We start from the raw sequence: 15,893 nt of genomic DNA on the forward strand, positions 1-15,893 counted from the left end.
ATGAAAACAAAATTGCCAATTACTGTTTGGGGTCATGCTATTTTACATGCAGCAGCACTTGTACGTCTCAGACCGACACATTATAATAAATACTCTCCGTCACAATTAGTATTTGGTCATGAACCAAATATAGCCCATTTAAGAATTTTTGGTTGTGCGGTGTACGTGCCTATAGCACCACCACAACGTACAAAAATGGGCCCTCAACGAAGGTTGAGCATATATGTTGGGTTTGACTCACCCTCCATAATTCGATACCTTGAACCGTTGACTGGAGATTTATTCACTGCTCGATTTGCAGATTGTCGATTTGATGAAACAATTTTCCCGCCATTAGGGGGAGAGAAAAAGGAACCCGAAAAAGAAAAAGAAATTGCGTGAAAAGTTTCATCACTATCACATTTTGATCCACGTAACCGCACATGTGAACAGGAGGTCCAGAAGATCATCCACTTGCAGAAAATAGCAAATCAAATGCCAGATGCATTTACTGATTTGAAACGGATAACTAAGTCACATATCCCAGCAGTGAATGTACCTATCCGGATTGATGTCCTAAAAGGACCATCTACAAGTATCATAGCTTCTGAATCCCAAACACGACAGAAGCGTGGTAGACCGTTGGGTTCAAAGGATAAAAATCCTAGAAAAAGAAGCGTGAGAAATAATAAAGATGATACTACAATAGAACCTCCTAAAGAAGGTCAAGATTTGAGTAATCTTGATATTCTTGAAGAAATCAGTGAACCCGAAACTCAAGTAAATGAAGAACTTTTAATAAATTCTTTCGGTGATGAGATAAATTTAGATCGATCTAAAATCACGGTTGATAATGTTTTTGCATATAATGTTGCACTTAATCTCATGCAAGATAGTGAAAGTCTTGAGCCTAAATCCGTCGAAGAATGTCGACGTAGATGTGATTGGCCAGAATGGCAAAAGGCAATTCAATCAGAATTAGACTCACTTGCTAAACGTGAGGTTTTTGGACCTGTAGTCCAAACCCCTGAAGGTGTAAAACCAGTTGGTTATAAATGGGTTTTTGTTAGAAAAAGAAATGAGAGAAATGAAATTGTAAGATATAAGGCACGCCTTGTTGCACAAGGATTCTCTCAAAGACCCGGAGTCAACTATGAAGAAACATATTCACCGGTTATGGATGGAATAACATTTCGATATCTCATTAGTTTAGCTGTACATAAAAATCTTGAAATACACCTAATGGATGTGGTTACAGCTTATCTTTATGGTTCACTTGATAATGAAATTTACATGAAAATCCCAGAAGGATTAAAATTGCCTGAAGCATGTAAAAAGTCTCGGGAAGTATACTCAATAAAACTCCAAAGATCATTATATGGTCTAAAACAATCAGGGCGTATGTGGTATAATCGCCTCAGTGAGTACTTGATAAATGAAGGCTATATAAATGATGTCATTTGTCCATGTGTTTTTATTAAGAAAATGGAATCAGAGTTTGTTATACTCGCCGTTTATGTTGATGACATAAATCTCATTGGAACCCCTGAAGAGGTCCAAAAGGCAATTGAATATCTAAAGAAAGAATTTGAAATGAAAGACCTTGGAAAGACAAAACTTTGTCTAGGTCTGCAAATTGAACATTTAGCAGACGGAGTTTTTGTCCATCAATCTGCCTACACTGAGAAAATCTTAAAAAGATTTTACATGGACAAAGCACATCCATTAAGTACTCCAATGGTTGTTCGATCACTTGAAGTGGAAAAAGATCAATTTCGACCTCCAAGAGAGGATGAAGAAATTCTTGGTCCTGAAGTACCATATCTTAGTGCTATTGGTGCACTTATGTATCTTGCTAACGCAACTAGGCCTGATATAACATTTTCTGTTAATTTGCTAGCAAGGTATAGTTCATCCCCAACGCGAAGGCATTGGAACGGTATCAAACATATTTTGCGATACCTGAAGGGTACTATTGATATGGATTTGTTTTATACTAACAAAGGTTGCGCAGACCTTATTGGTTATGCAGATGCAGGTTATTTATCAGACCCACATAAAGCTCGATCTCAGACAGGTTATCTGTTTACACACGGAGGGACTGCTATATCATGGCGATCTACAAAACAGTCCATAGTTGCTACTTCTTCAAATCATGCTGAAATAATAGCAATTCATGAAGCAAGTAGAGAATGTGTGTGGTTGAGATCGATGATACAGTTCATCAAAGAAAGATGTGGTCTGAAAAATAATGTTAAAGTACCCACAATTATATTCGAAGACAATGCCGCGTGTATAGCTCAATTGAAAGGTGGCTTCATAAAAGGAGACAGAACGAAACACATTTCACCAAAATTATTCTTCACACATGATCTTCAGAAGAACGGTGAAATTGATGTACAACAAGTTCGTTCAAGTGATAATCTTGCAGATTTATTCACAAAGGCATTACCAACATCAACTTTTGAGAAGCTAAGGCATAAGGTTGGAATGCGACGTCTCCAAAATATCAAATGAAGTTTTCATTAGGGGGAGTAAAATACGCGCTGCACTCTTTTTTTCTTAACCAAGGTTTTGTCCCACTGGGTTTTCCTGGTAAGGTTTTTAATGAGGCAGCAATCAAGGCGTATTATCAGATCTGTGTACTCTTTTTCCTTCATTAGGCTTTTCCCACTGGGTTTTTTCCTAGTAAGGTTTTAACGAGACACAACATCAGAATAACTTAGTATATTATTTCTTATAGAGTTTTTATGGAGGCACATTATATATGAACATCCAAGGGGGAGTGTTAGGAAATGGATGCTTTCCAAGTGGGCCCCACTTGTAAGTGGGCAACTTGCCCACTTGGTATGTAATCAATCACTTATTTTGCCTATATATATGTGTGTACAACTGCAGAGGAAAACACACAAAAAAACAATACGCACAACTCTTCTCTTTTCCTTTTTCTCCTCATTATCTCTTTCTAATTAATTTTGCTAAGTTAGTTATTTTCATAACAGATCAGTCTATTTTAAGAGCAATTTGTGTAATTTTATGCCACATAATAAAGTTGATCAGTTAAATATTTTTGGCCTCAATTATAACATTCACATATTTTTATTTTTATTTTTATTTTGGAAAGGGCATTAATAAATCAGATTCATGTCGTCCATTTTGATGTTTCTACTAATTTTATGGTCATAAAATAAAGACGAGATTGCATTGTTGAATATAGAAAACGATAATTTCTTTACATTATCAGTATATATAAGTTATCCGAGTAAATATCGCGTAACAAAAGGTCCAATGCACCAAACTTCACAACAACTTATTAATAGAAACATCTGTCAAATTTAATTCACACGCTATAAACAACTTGCTAAAAAATTGGTAACGGGGTGCTGCTTCATAAACTACTTCACAGGTTCTTCATGTTTGGGTGATGGGTCAGATACTTTAGCCCATGTCCTGTAAAATAACGCATATATGATCAATAAAATGTGTAATGTCAGACTTTTCAACATGTACTTTGTTTATTGTATGAGGTCAAGGACACGTGTATTAATTTAGTTCGTTAAGTTCAGGTTATTAGCAATTGAATATGGTGATAATTGTAAGTAAAAACTATATAATGATAACAAAGCAAAGTAAATGGAAATCGTATGAAGCTTATGAGCTTTGTCAATGAGAGTGCAGGCACTGATTCTGGTGTTGTTCAAGTGTTTTAAGCTTCTGATCCTAGAACGATATAGCAAATAAATGTTACTAAAAAAAAAAAATGTTTGAAGCACAAAAATATCAGTGTATTGTTGAAATTAGAATATATATATGTGAGAAAAATGCTATTTTTTTAATATTTGATTGGTCAAATATTCACTTTATATAAACATAAGTTTCTTAATTAAGAAATTAGAAAAATAATATCCCTGTTAGAAAGAGAAAAACAAGTTCAATGATTTTTTAAAAGATCTCGTATTAAATGCTGATCGCAAAATACTTAGTTTAAAGTAGTAACTAACAAAATGCTACACCAAATGTGTTTTAACTTATAATCAATATTCAGTCATTTTTATCTGTCACTTTGATATTAAAAAATTGGTCCAAAAAATGTACTTCACAACCTCAATCAACTTATTTCCCTTTTTCTATTCGAAACGAACTTTACTACTCTAAGAAAGCATATATATTAACCCTTCGAGGTGGCTCAGATCGATGATTTCGCTGGGTACCTTCATGACGGAGGTCTCAAATTCAAAACTTTTTAACATTACAAGAATTGGGTCGAATTTATTTTATGTGAGGTGGTTTGTAAGCATAGTATAAGAGAAAAGTTTATTTTGTATGCATCCAAAGAATAGCGATTACAATTTTTCTTGTGATCAAAAATAAAAATAAATTCGTTTGTTGCTCATTTATGAAAGTGATGTGAGCAATTTAGTTAAATACCCGTTATTATTAGTACTATCAGATAACTTTCTTAATGGGTGTGTCAAAACCTTAAACATTTGATAAAAAGGGACCAAAAGGAGTAAATATTTTACTAAAAAAGTTTTGACGATCAATCTTATTGATTAAAATATTGACTGAGTCATCAATCACGAGTGATTTTAAGTGAAAAATAAATTATCTGGTGTCATTTGGATGAGACTGAGATTTATTAGAACTTTTGATGTGTGCATACCATAAGCTACAATATTCTTTATAAAATATTTTTTAATTTTTTCATATTCGATTTTAAAAAATAATTAGAAACAAGTTCCTCAAATGAGAAAAATGACTTTTCTATATTCCATTAGGTAAAATAAGTTTCACGGCCTTCCAACACACCTTATATATATTTACTGTTAGTAAACTGTATTGTAAATATTAAAACAGTAACAATAACTATTGAAAGTAATAAAAGACAGAATTTGAACTGAAACTAAAAATAATAACAGTATCTGAAAAATTAATGTCAGAACAAAAATCGAACCCACTGAATACACAGTGTGTCATTAAGGAAATTATTCCCCTCAACGTACTCGAGGTTTTGAAATCTTTCCTCCCAGGATAGAACGATTTACTCACCAAAATAGAGGTACTGCAAATTCTGATGTCTGTGAACCACTCGAAGGCAGTATATCACACGAGTTTTTAAGAAGTGCAGAAAAGAAGAAGAAGAAGCTAAGATGTCTATCAGAATTTTCGTATTGAATATTCTGATGATTAATAGATATATATATATATAGCCTGTTTGCACCTTTTAAGAAAAAACACCTGTTGGGAAAAAGTTTGTCTGTTGAGAAAAGGTTTGCAACTTTTAGGACAAGGTTGCAACTTTTCAAAAAATCCGTTGAAAAAATAGAGGGAAATAATTTTTAAATTAATTCGGGAAATAAACTGGTCGGGTTGGTCCAAAGCCGTAGTCGAGGCCGAGCGAGCGACGACGACGACGACGCGAGAGGAGACCCTCTTCTTGACCCTTTAGCAACATGAAGGAGTGCTTCTACTTTTAAGTAGGAGACTTTTTCTTTCCACCACCTATGTGGGGCTAATGCTTATTTCATGAAGCAAGAGAGAACAAATTATTTTTCCATCCACTTCTTTTCCCTCAATTTCTCATCCAACCTATCAATTAAACCCAACATTTACTTCTACCCCGGTAGCTCCCATCTCCACCCCCCCTACCTCCCACCCACACTTTTCATAATATTTATCTACATTATAAACAAATTTAAAATAATATTTTTTACTTATTTACTGAACATACAAAAAAAGAATTTAAAAAATCATTTATTTTCCTAAAAAACATTTTTCATTTCGTACAGTACTCACCTAAAAAGTGAAAAATTATTTGAGATGAGACAAGATTACATGAACTTTAATTTTTATGCTATTTTTTCTGATTAGGTTAACAAATATTTGAGATAGAGACATGATTGTTTGAACTTTTATTAATGTACCTACCAAATAACCTATTCTTTTTCTGCCAAACCCATTACTGAAAGTTTGGCCTGTGGTAGGATACAATGTAACATTACATTTTTTCCAATTCATCCACCCACTACTAAATGGACTATATCCCTAACATGACTATTTTCTTTAAAGATATCATGACGTTTGTAGACTAGTTCCAATTTTGTTATAGGAAAAAGATAAACGACAAAGATAAATTAGTGAAAAAAGAGGCAATTAATCACCAAATGTCGTGATAAAATGGTAAACAAAGATAAATTAGTGAAAAAAGAGGCAATTGATCACCAAATGTCGTCATAAAATGGTAAGTACTTTGATCATTTAATTAGAGGTCTTGATTTAAATCTTAAAAATAAAATTATTATTGGTAGTAATTCTTCACGATTTTTCGCACGAATCTAAAAAGAATAAACTGAACATCGAATGAAAAGTGAAAAAAGAAGTTAAAGGAGGATTTGAGCTCGGGAAATGTAGTCGTCTTCGACATGGAGTGCCAAAGTGGACTTCTTGACCGGTCTGAATAAGACGGACTAGAAAGCAAATATCGAACATGAGGTGGGAAGCGGGAAAAAAAGAAGTAAAACATCGGTTTGATTGAAATAAAATTATCTTGGTAGCGAACGCTTTACTCTTCAAAGTAGATTTCTTTGTCCGAATTAATCTAAATTAGTCAGATTAGAAAGTGAATACCAGATTTCAAGTGAAAAGTGGAAAATAAGAAAGTTGAGGGACAATTTGAGCTCAGAAAATAAAATCGGGGGAGTGTCAAAATGGACTTTTTGGCCGACTTTGAATTAGACAAACCAAAATACAGATATCAAACATTGGGTAAAAAGTGAAAAAATAAAAAAGAAGAAGAAGCAAAGTGCTATACAAGCTCTCGAAATAAAGTCGTCTTTAACGGAAAGAGTTTTTACCATAAAATGTGAAAACTGGACACTGGAAAGTTTACTAAAAGTAAAAAGTTAAAGGGGGTAATTAGAGAAGTTGAAATTCCATGAGTCCTAGTGGGCAAGAACTTCTTATCAAATAATCCCATATTGTTAGGCTTAGAAATAGTTGGCTGAGAGATAACTCCAAGGAAATATTTTCATATGATCAATCTCTATCTCTCTTTATCTCAACAACACTTACATACATACATGGTGTAAAAGCAACAGAGTACTACTATTTGGGACCAACTAGAGAATGAAATCATGATGTTTAGAATTACAACAAGAAAAAGATGGAGAATTAAGAGGAAGAAGAAGCAAAAACTAGTGGTTAACAATTTATCATCATATAGTTGTATTCATTCACATATCACACTCACATGTTCTAGTACTCCTTCCATTCTGTAAAGTTCTAGTTGACTCTATCCATTGTGGTCCTTCTCCATTTTCTTGCCTTATCAATCAGTCAACTTTTTTTAGCCAAATTATTTTCTCTGTTTTCACATCCCTTTTGTATCCTCTAAATTATTTTTCTTACTTTGTTTTAAGTATTATAGATAAACCCCATTTCTTGATTTTCAGAATCTTGATCTTTGGTCTTTTTGCATGTCTTGAGTGGCATTATTTTTGGTCATTAAGGTTAAAACAATTCAAGATTTTCATATAATAGCTAAACCCCATTTCTTGATTTGTAGATCATTTACATGTCTTGAGTGGCATATTTTTCTGGTCATTAAGGTTAAAACAATTCTAGATTTCATATTATAGCTAAACCCCATTTCTTGATTTGTAGTATATTGATGATTTGCATGTCTTGAGTGGCGTGTTTTTCTGTTCATTAAGGTTAAAACAATTCTAGATTTCATGTTTACTTTTGCTTCTTAAATTTGGGTTGGCAGTTATGGGCCCTGGAATCTCAAAACTTGCTTAATGGTATCTGTTTCTTGGTCTGCCATTAGCTCTGCTACATCTTTTGGGGCATTGCCATACTCAGAAGGTTCCAAGTTTTCATACCTAAAAAATATTGACATGACTTTAGTGTAAACTAAAAAGCATGTCATTTATTCCCTTCTATCCTTGGAAATGGCAAGTTATAGTAACTCTGCAATCCAACAGCATTTGTTTTTTGTGCTGTTGATTCTTCTTTTCTTTGCTGGATTTGGTGAATCTTTAAATGAGGAGGGACTTATTCTTTTGGAGTTCAAAAAGTCCCTTAATGACCCTGATAACAATCTTGAAAGTTGGAATTCTTCAAACTTGAGTCCTTGCAAATGGGATGGTGTTAAGTGTAGCACAAATGATCAGGTGATTTCTCTCAATATCGATGCTCGTAACTTGTCTGGTAGTTTATCTTCAAGAATTTGTGAACTTCCTTACTTGACAGTATTGAATGTGTCATCAAATTTCATTTCTGGTCAAATTCCTGACGATTTTACGCGATGTCATAGCTTGGAGAAATTGAACCTTTGCACCAATAGGTTCCATGGGGAGTTTCCTGTCCAACTACGCAATGTTACCTCACTTAGACAGCTTTATTTATGTGAGAATTACATTTATGGTGAAATCCCTCAGGACATTGGAAATTTGTCACTTCTTGAGGAGCTTGTTATTTATAGTAACAATCTTACTGGAAAGATACCTGTTTCAATAGGTAAATTGAAAAGGCTTAGGATCATCAGGGCCGGGCGAAATTATCTGTCTGGCCCTATTCCTGCTGAAATTAGTGAATGTGAAAGTTTACAAGTACTTGGTGTAGCAGAAAATAGGCTAGAAGGGTCTTTTCCAGTAGAGCTTCAAAGGCTTAAGAACCTTACAAACTTAATTCTTTGGGCCAACTTTTTCTCTGGTGCAATACCTCCTGAGGTTGGAAACTTCAGTAAGTTGGAATTACTTGCTTTGCATGAAAATTCATTCAGTGGACAAATTCCTAAAGAGATTGGAAATTTAACTAATTTGAGAAGGTTGTACATTTACACAAATCAGTTGAATGGAACAATTCCATGGCAAATGGGAAATTGTTTGAGTGCAGTTGAGATTGATTTATCCGAAAATCAGTTGAGAGGATACATTCCAAAAAGTTTGGGGCTACTTTCTAACCTGCGGTTGCTTCACCTTTTCGAGAACAGACTACATGGGAAGATTCCAAAGGAGCTTGGAGAGTTGAAGCTGCTTAAGAATTTGGACTTGTCTATAAACAACTTGACAGGTAGAATTCCATTAGTGTTTCAGAATCTTGCATTCTTGGAGAATTTACAACTTTTTGACAATCACCTAGAGGGTCCTATTCCGCGATTTATTGGCCTCAAAAGTGACCTCTCTATAGTGGACCTGTCCAAGAACAATCTTGAAGGAAGAATACCTTCAAACCTTTGTCAGTTTCAGAAGTTAACATTCCTGAGCCTCGGGTCTAACAAGTTGTCGGGCAATATCCCTTATGGCCTAAAGACTTGCAAGTCCCTCGAGCAGCTAATGCTAGGAGATAACCTACTCACTGGGAGTTTTTCCGTTGATCTTAGCAAGTTGCAGAACCTTTCAGCTCTTGAGCTTTTTCACAACAGATTTTCTGGATTGCTACCACCAGAGGTAGGCAACCTTAGAAGATTAGAGAGGTTACTCTTGTCACATAACGACTTTTTTGGGCAAATTCCTCCTGATATTGGAAAACTTGTGAAGCTTGTTGCTTTTAATGTTTCCTCCAACCGGCTCTCGGGTGATATTCCTCATGAATTAGGGAATTGTATAAGTCTCCAGAGGCTTGATCTTAGCAAGAACTCATTCGCTGGAAATCTCCCGGATGAACTTGGCAGGCTAGTGAACTTGGAACTGCTTAAGCTATCTGATAATAAGTTTAGTGGACAGATACCTGGTGGCTTAGGTGGACTAGCACGACTAACTGATTTGGAGATGGGAGGCAATTTCTTCTCTGGTAGTATTCCTATTGAGCTTGGCTACCTTGGAACTCTTCAGATTTCTCTCAATCTGAGTCATAATGCTCTCAATGGATCGATTCCTAGCAACCTCGGGAAGTTGCAGATGCTTGAAACATTGTACTTAAATGACAACCAGCTCATTGGTGAGATTCCAACTTCAATAGGACAGTTGATGAGCCTGATAGTATGCAATCTTTCTAACAATAACCTTGTGGGATCAGTACCAAACACGCCTGCATTTAAAAGGATGGACTCAAGCAACTTTGCTGGAAATGTTGGGCTATGCACGTCAGATTCCCGCCATTGTGATCCTTCTCCGGTCCCTTTGATTGCTTCAAAGTCAAGCTGGTTGAAACACGGTTCTTCAAGGCAAAAAATAATTACCGCTGTTTCTGCGACTGTTGGAATGATCTCTTTGGTATTGATTGTAGTTATATGTAGGATCATTAGAGACCACAAAGCAGCTTTTGTGTCCGTGGAAAATCAAGTAAAGCCTGATGTCTTCAATGATCATTACTTTCCACGGAAAGGGTTCACGTATCAGGACCTTGTCAATGCTACTGGAAATTTCTCAGACAGCGCAATCATAGGAAGGGGAGCCTGTGGCACTGTCTACAGAGCTAACATGGCAGATGGTGAGTTTGTTGCAGTTAAAAAGTTGAAGCCACAAGGAGAAGCCGCCAGTGTTGACAGCAGCTTCCAGGCTGAATTATCTACACTTGGTAAGATAAATCACAGAAATATTGTCAAGCTATATGGTTTCTGCTACCATCAAGATTGCAATCTTCTCTTATATGAGTACATGGTAAATGGAAGCCTCGGGGAAGCACTTCACGGGAATAAGACAACTGGTTTACTAAATTGGATTAGCAGATACAAAATTGCCTTAGGAGCTGCTGAGGGATTATGCTATTTGCACCATGACTGTAAGCCACATATCATTCACAGGGATATAAAATCGAACAACATTTTGTTGGATGAATTGCTTGAGGCACATGTTGGAGACTTTGGCTTGGCAAAACTAATTGACTTCCCTTACTCAAAATCCATGTCTGCGGTTGCTGGTTCATACGGCTACATTGCCCCTGGTAAGACCGGTGTTTAGGCATTAAACGATACTCTTTATGAGCAATCCTTAAATAGAAAAGTTGACTAAGTTCTTGATTTTTTTTCTTCAGAATATGCATACACAATGAAAGTGACAGAGAAATGCGACATCTATAGTTATGGCGTTGTTTTGTTGGAACTGATTACTGGTAGGTCTCCAGTTCAACCCCTCGATCAGGGAGGCGATTTGGTGACTTGGGTAAGGAGATCAATTCATGAAGGAGTGGCACTAACTGAACTTTTTGACAATAGGATGGATTTTAGTGTTGAAAGAACAAGTGAAGAGATGTCTCTAGTTCTCAAGATTGCTATGTTCTGCACCAATACATCCCCTGTCAACAGGCCTACTATGCGAGAAGTCATCGCCATGCTGATTGAAGCCCGGGAATCTGTGATCACTTCACCACCATCGCCATCATCCGAAACTCCTCTAAGTGAAGCTGATGCTAATAAAGGTGCATAAAATCAATTTCCTCCTTAATGTTCCATCTTTTCACTATAGTCAAACCTCTCTACAACAGTCATCCTATATAACAACCTTGCTTTCTGTGGAACCAATTTTTCTTGTTATGTTCTCTTACATTTTCTCTATAACAGAATTTCTCTATAGGAGCCAAAAGATATTGGAACAAGTGACATTGTTATAGAGATTTTTGACTGTATCATTTTAATACATCAAGGAAGTCTCACTTTTCATGTCCATAATTCTAAGTTTAGTTTGCAATCAAAGAAATTATTCAATATTGAATGGATGTTCACAGAGGAAATGAGCTAAATTTTTTCTAACAAGAACCAGTTTCTGCATTTTCTTAGCAGCATTTGTGTATTCATGCTATACATGTTTCAGAATGTTGCGCGGACTCTCCAAAATTGTTGTCGGACACTTTTTTTGGAGGATCCGACTTGCATCCAGCAATATTTTTTGGAGAGTTCGAACCAACATAGATTCAGATAGTCATACTGATAGAAACTAAAATGCAGCAACATTATCTTATTTGCAGGTTCTAATTAAGCAAACATAGACCAAAAAAAGAAAACTGAAGTTGCAGAAGTTGTGCCTCATCTGAAGCTGCCAAATTCTAATATAGTTAGAAGCATCTCATTATTCATGTACACACAACTACCTTTGATACCATACTTCCCCTCTAATAATTATTAGTTGGCATTTCTTATCTATTTCTTTTCTAAATTCTATCTACTTATATGATCTGTCTGCACATTAACTGCCTAATTGGTATTCAGTTACTAATCATTTGGTTATTTCTGAAACATTTTATTAAGTCAGAGTTGGCATTCTTGGTTACCATAAAGGTCATATTTTGTTCTTGAATTAACAGATACAGTTGGACCTCTTTATAATAATGTATTTGTCTAGAATCTTTTTAGTTATAATGAATATTATTATAAAGGTGTCTAATCGTTGCTAAAATTCAAAACTTTGGTCCAATTTTGACTATATTGTGAGTAACATTTATTATAAATGTTACTTTCTAGTAAAGGGACTATTGGGACTAGTCTTGCAACTTGTATACTTAATTTTGCAAAAATTCTTATGGTCGGTCGATGTTGAGCTGTACTAGCAACTTTATATTTAATATGCAAATAGGCTTATGATTAATTTTGAAACCTTCTGGAATAATTAGGTTTCTATCCATTCTTAAATTATTTTACAACTAAATATATTATTGTAGTGGTATTAATTTGGTCCCTTCTCCCAGTTACCATCCACCAAAGTTTGGTACTTATTATATTAATTAATAATAATAATAATAATAAATATTGCTGACTAATTACAAGTCAAAACCTTGGAAACCCATATGCAATTTGCATGAAATGTGGTACCATACCATATTGCTCCCACATGGTATCATATGTTCATGTTTAGTTTGATATCCCACGTTTAAAAGTTACACTCATTTTCTTTTGTTACTTGTAAACGTTTCGATTGATGATCTATTCATCAATAACCTTTATTGTAAAAACGTTACGATAATTAAAAGACTACAGAATAAAGTATAAATATGTAATTGTTTGTGTGGAGAAGAATTAACAAAATAGTTAATAGCATAATTAAAAATATATCTCGTATAAAGGAAAAACAACTGATATGATGCCTCAATGTGTCTTTTGTCATTTAATATAGGTAAGTTATACATTAATATTAGATAAAAAGACTGTAAGAATCTGTTTAAATGTCAATGTGTCATAATAATGTTTTCCAGCAAAAGTCAAGTTCCAACAACACAAAGGATTGATCAATAATATCAAGACATTATGATGGGCATATTCACTTCTAACGGGACTTAAGAAATGGGACAAAATCATTCATGCATTAAAATATCATATTACAAGCTCATCACTAGCATCAGTGGCGGAGCCACTTGTATTCAGGTTTCACTCGAACTAATTCCTTCGATAGAAAATTATATTATTTATATATGATTAAAATAATATTTTATATATATATATATATATATATATATATATATATATATTATACATTTGTTAGTTGTTGTGATGTTTGTTATTCGAATTAAAGATTTTTCTGAAATAGTTTATTTATCTTCTTGTAATAGTAATAAAGATTGTGTGCATTTTACTTTTCTTAAATTCCATTTTGAAACTATATGAACAATTTTTTATCCTTATTTTGGGAAAGATGCTTATAGATATCACTAGATTATAACGTTATAATTTGGATTAAATGAAAAAGAAAAAGAAAAGCATAGAAGGAAATGATACACAATTAATGAAATTCTTTTTCTTCCATAACTTTCTTTTTCATTTACAAATATGTATGAAATTTCCTTAAAAAAGGAAACAAACCAAAGAAGGAAAAAAATTGAACATCTCCCCCCAAAATTGATGTTCTCTACCTTCTCCTTTACAAACTTATACAAAAAAGAAATAAGGGGAAAAAAAGGACAATATAAATGGTTTACATAAGGTTGAAATGGATTTAAGCACATTTTCCAACCTTGTGATTAGTATGACAATAATAATTATGATTAGAGTTTAAATTGTACTTAGATCCCTTAATCCTCATTAAATACCCCAGCTTTTTCCATAAACAACGCCTTCTTCTTGGTGATGATGATGATAATCCAGTAACGTGACTCACGTGCGCTTTACTCTTGGTCCTTTTTATAGTTAATCCCCGTACTTCCGGTGGCCGGTAAGTTCTGATCAATGGCCATTTTATTCCGGCAAAGAATGAGTGACGTTTAATATCCGTTGCACCCCTGGCGCATCCTAGCCTCCTCCTTGGATCCTTAACTAATAATTTCTCTATTAAGTCTCTCGCTTCAGGCTCGTCTCCTTGAGTGTCGTAAAACTTCACTCCTTTGCTGGATGCTATATTGCGCAGGGTGGACTCTTTACTGTTTCCTTTAAACGGCGTCGTACCGTACAACAACTCATATAGTAACACCCCAAACGCCCACCAGTCTACACCGTTTCCGTGGCCGGCGCCGCTGATGAGCTCCGGCGCTAAGTATTCATGAGTCCCAACGCATGATCTGGAAAATGCAGATGTTGGCTCTGAGACGAACTCGGTCACCGTTTCTTCCCGTTGCCGGTCACCGTAACAACTTTTTTTTCTTCTTCTAGATCCTTCTAGAATGCGGGTAGTGAAATCTAATTTTGGGGAAACTTCTGATTTGAAACATAAATCGAAATCGGAAAGCATAATGTGACCATCTTCGCGAATCAGAATGTTTTCCGGTTTCAAATCACGGTATACGATTCCAAGGGAATGTAGATACTCTAGTGCTATGAGTACCTCAGCTGCGTAGAATCTGACCGATTCGACGGGTAGCCGGTTACCAGGTTGCTTTCGGAGCAAGGAATGGAGATCACCATTAGGGCAGAAATCGATTAACAAGCAACTGTAATGTGAAACTTCTAAATGTGCGTAAAGCGTAGGTAGAAAAGGATGATCCAGAGAGGAGAGAATCTCAGCCTCTGTTTGGACATGAGAGAGTTTCTTCGCCGTAAGCGAGTCCCGATCGATAACCTTAAGAGCAAAATTAGCATGGTCATAATCCCTGAGACGGCAAAGGAAAACACGGCCGAGATTTCCAGACCCAACAAGGCGATGGAGCTTAAGATGGTGGAGATGAAGAGCGCCGTCGGAGGAAAAGGTGGTCACCGCCTTAATAGCGGACCAATTCGGGTCATGCTGGCGGTGTGCACGGTGGTGAAAATTGGGGATTTCTGCAGATGGATTGTTTGTAGTAGACGTACATGAAAGACGATCGTTGAAGCTCAGCGTAAGGCTACTACGAGCCAAACTGCTTCTCGCACTGAGTGTACGATCAGTTGTTGTAGTTGTAACGGAAGCACAGCTTGTAAAGCTGAGATCAAGATCAGAATCTGGTGGATAAAGGGCATCTAATTCTTCCATTTTTATGTTCAGAGAGAAAACTTTGTGCTTTTTGTTTGCTTAGCTTTGTGAAAAAATGTTGGTGAGTTATTGGAGGAATGGCATTACATTTTATAAAGGAGAATCAAATGAAGAGGGGTGCAGAGGGAGGGGACATATAATTAATGTTAATAACGTGGTTGGTTGACCCAACAAGAAGAGAGATAGAGACAAACGAAACAAAGAAAGTGGTAACAAAGTTAAGTTTTTGTAGAAAGTTGCTATACTAATGACATATTAAAAACAATAAATTAGAAGGATGCTTCTTACCATGTTATACTCCCGCTATTCCATATTAACTTAATTTTTTTAAAAAAAATCATTGTTTTAAATAGTTGAAATACTTAAAGTTCAAAAGAAATATTTGCAATTTTTTTCATGTTTACCATTTTTATCAATGAAGTTTTGTAATTTTCTAAGAATTAAACTACACTACTTACAAAGTTATATTCTAATAAATAATTATTTGTATTTATAATTTCATATTTAATCTTTTTTATAAAGTTGATTAAAAAAAGGGTAATAAAAAAAATATAATTTAAATTTTATATTTGAATACTTTTTTTAATATGCGTGTTAATCTTA

At 35.0% G+C, this 15,893-nt stretch overlaps 2 protein-coding genes across 3 annotated transcripts; one reads left to right on the forward strand and one right to left on the reverse strand.

Annotated features, from left to right (window-relative positions):
* Nucleotides 1-6,939: 6,939 nt before the first annotated feature.
* On the forward strand, nt 6,940-12,145 carry LOC129892256 (leucine-rich repeat receptor-like serine/threonine-protein kinase At1g17230). 2 transcript variants are annotated; one of them, XM_055967820.1, is made up of 3 exons: nt 6,940-10,866; nt 10,957-11,034; nt 11,138-11,328. In XM_055967820.1, the coding sequence occupies exons 1-3, from the start codon at nt 7,932-7,934 to the stop codon at nt 11,179-11,181; spliced, it is 3,057 nt and encodes a 1,018-aa protein (XP_055823795.1). In that variant the 5' UTR covers nt 6,940-7,931; the 3' UTR covers nt 11,182-11,328. The 2 variants fall into 2 exon arrangements, with proteins under 2 accessions (XP_055823795.1, XP_055823794.1); XM_055967819.1 differs by adding an exon at nt 11,887-12,145 and having other exon boundaries at nt 6,943-10,866; nt 10,957-11,340.
* Nucleotides 12,146-13,631: 1,486 nt separating this feature from the next.
* LOC129891926 (serine/threonine-protein kinase WAG1) lies at nt 13,632-15,471 on the reverse strand. Its single transcript, XM_055967418.1, has one exon. It carries the CDS (start codon nt 15,288-15,290, stop codon nt 13,845-13,847), a length of 1,446 nt encoding a protein of 481 aa, XP_055823393.1. The 5' UTR covers nt 15,291-15,471; the 3' UTR covers nt 13,632-13,844.
* Between the last annotated feature and the right edge of the window lie 422 nt (nt 15,472-15,893).

The sequence above is a fragment of the Solanum dulcamara genome, chromosome 6, assembly GCF_947179165.1.
Source record: "Solanum dulcamara chromosome 6, daSolDulc1.2, whole genome shotgun sequence".
Taxonomy (NCBI): Eukaryota; Viridiplantae; Streptophyta; class Magnoliopsida; order Solanales; family Solanaceae; genus Solanum; species Solanum dulcamara.

Bases quoted from the DNA above. Each gene is read 5' to 3' on its own strand.
- LOC129892256 (XM_055967819.1), top strand. From the start codon at position 7,932: ATGGCAAGTTATAGTAACTCTGCAATCCAACAGCATTTGTTTTTTGTG. The intron at 10,867-10,956 runs GTAAGACCGGTG...TTTTTTCTTCAG, and splicing joins ATACGGCTACATTGCCCCTG to AATATGCATACACAATGAAA.
- LOC129891926 (XM_055967418.1), bottom strand. From the start codon at position 15,290: ATGGAAGAATTAGATGCCCTTTATCCACCAGATTCTGATCTTGATCTC.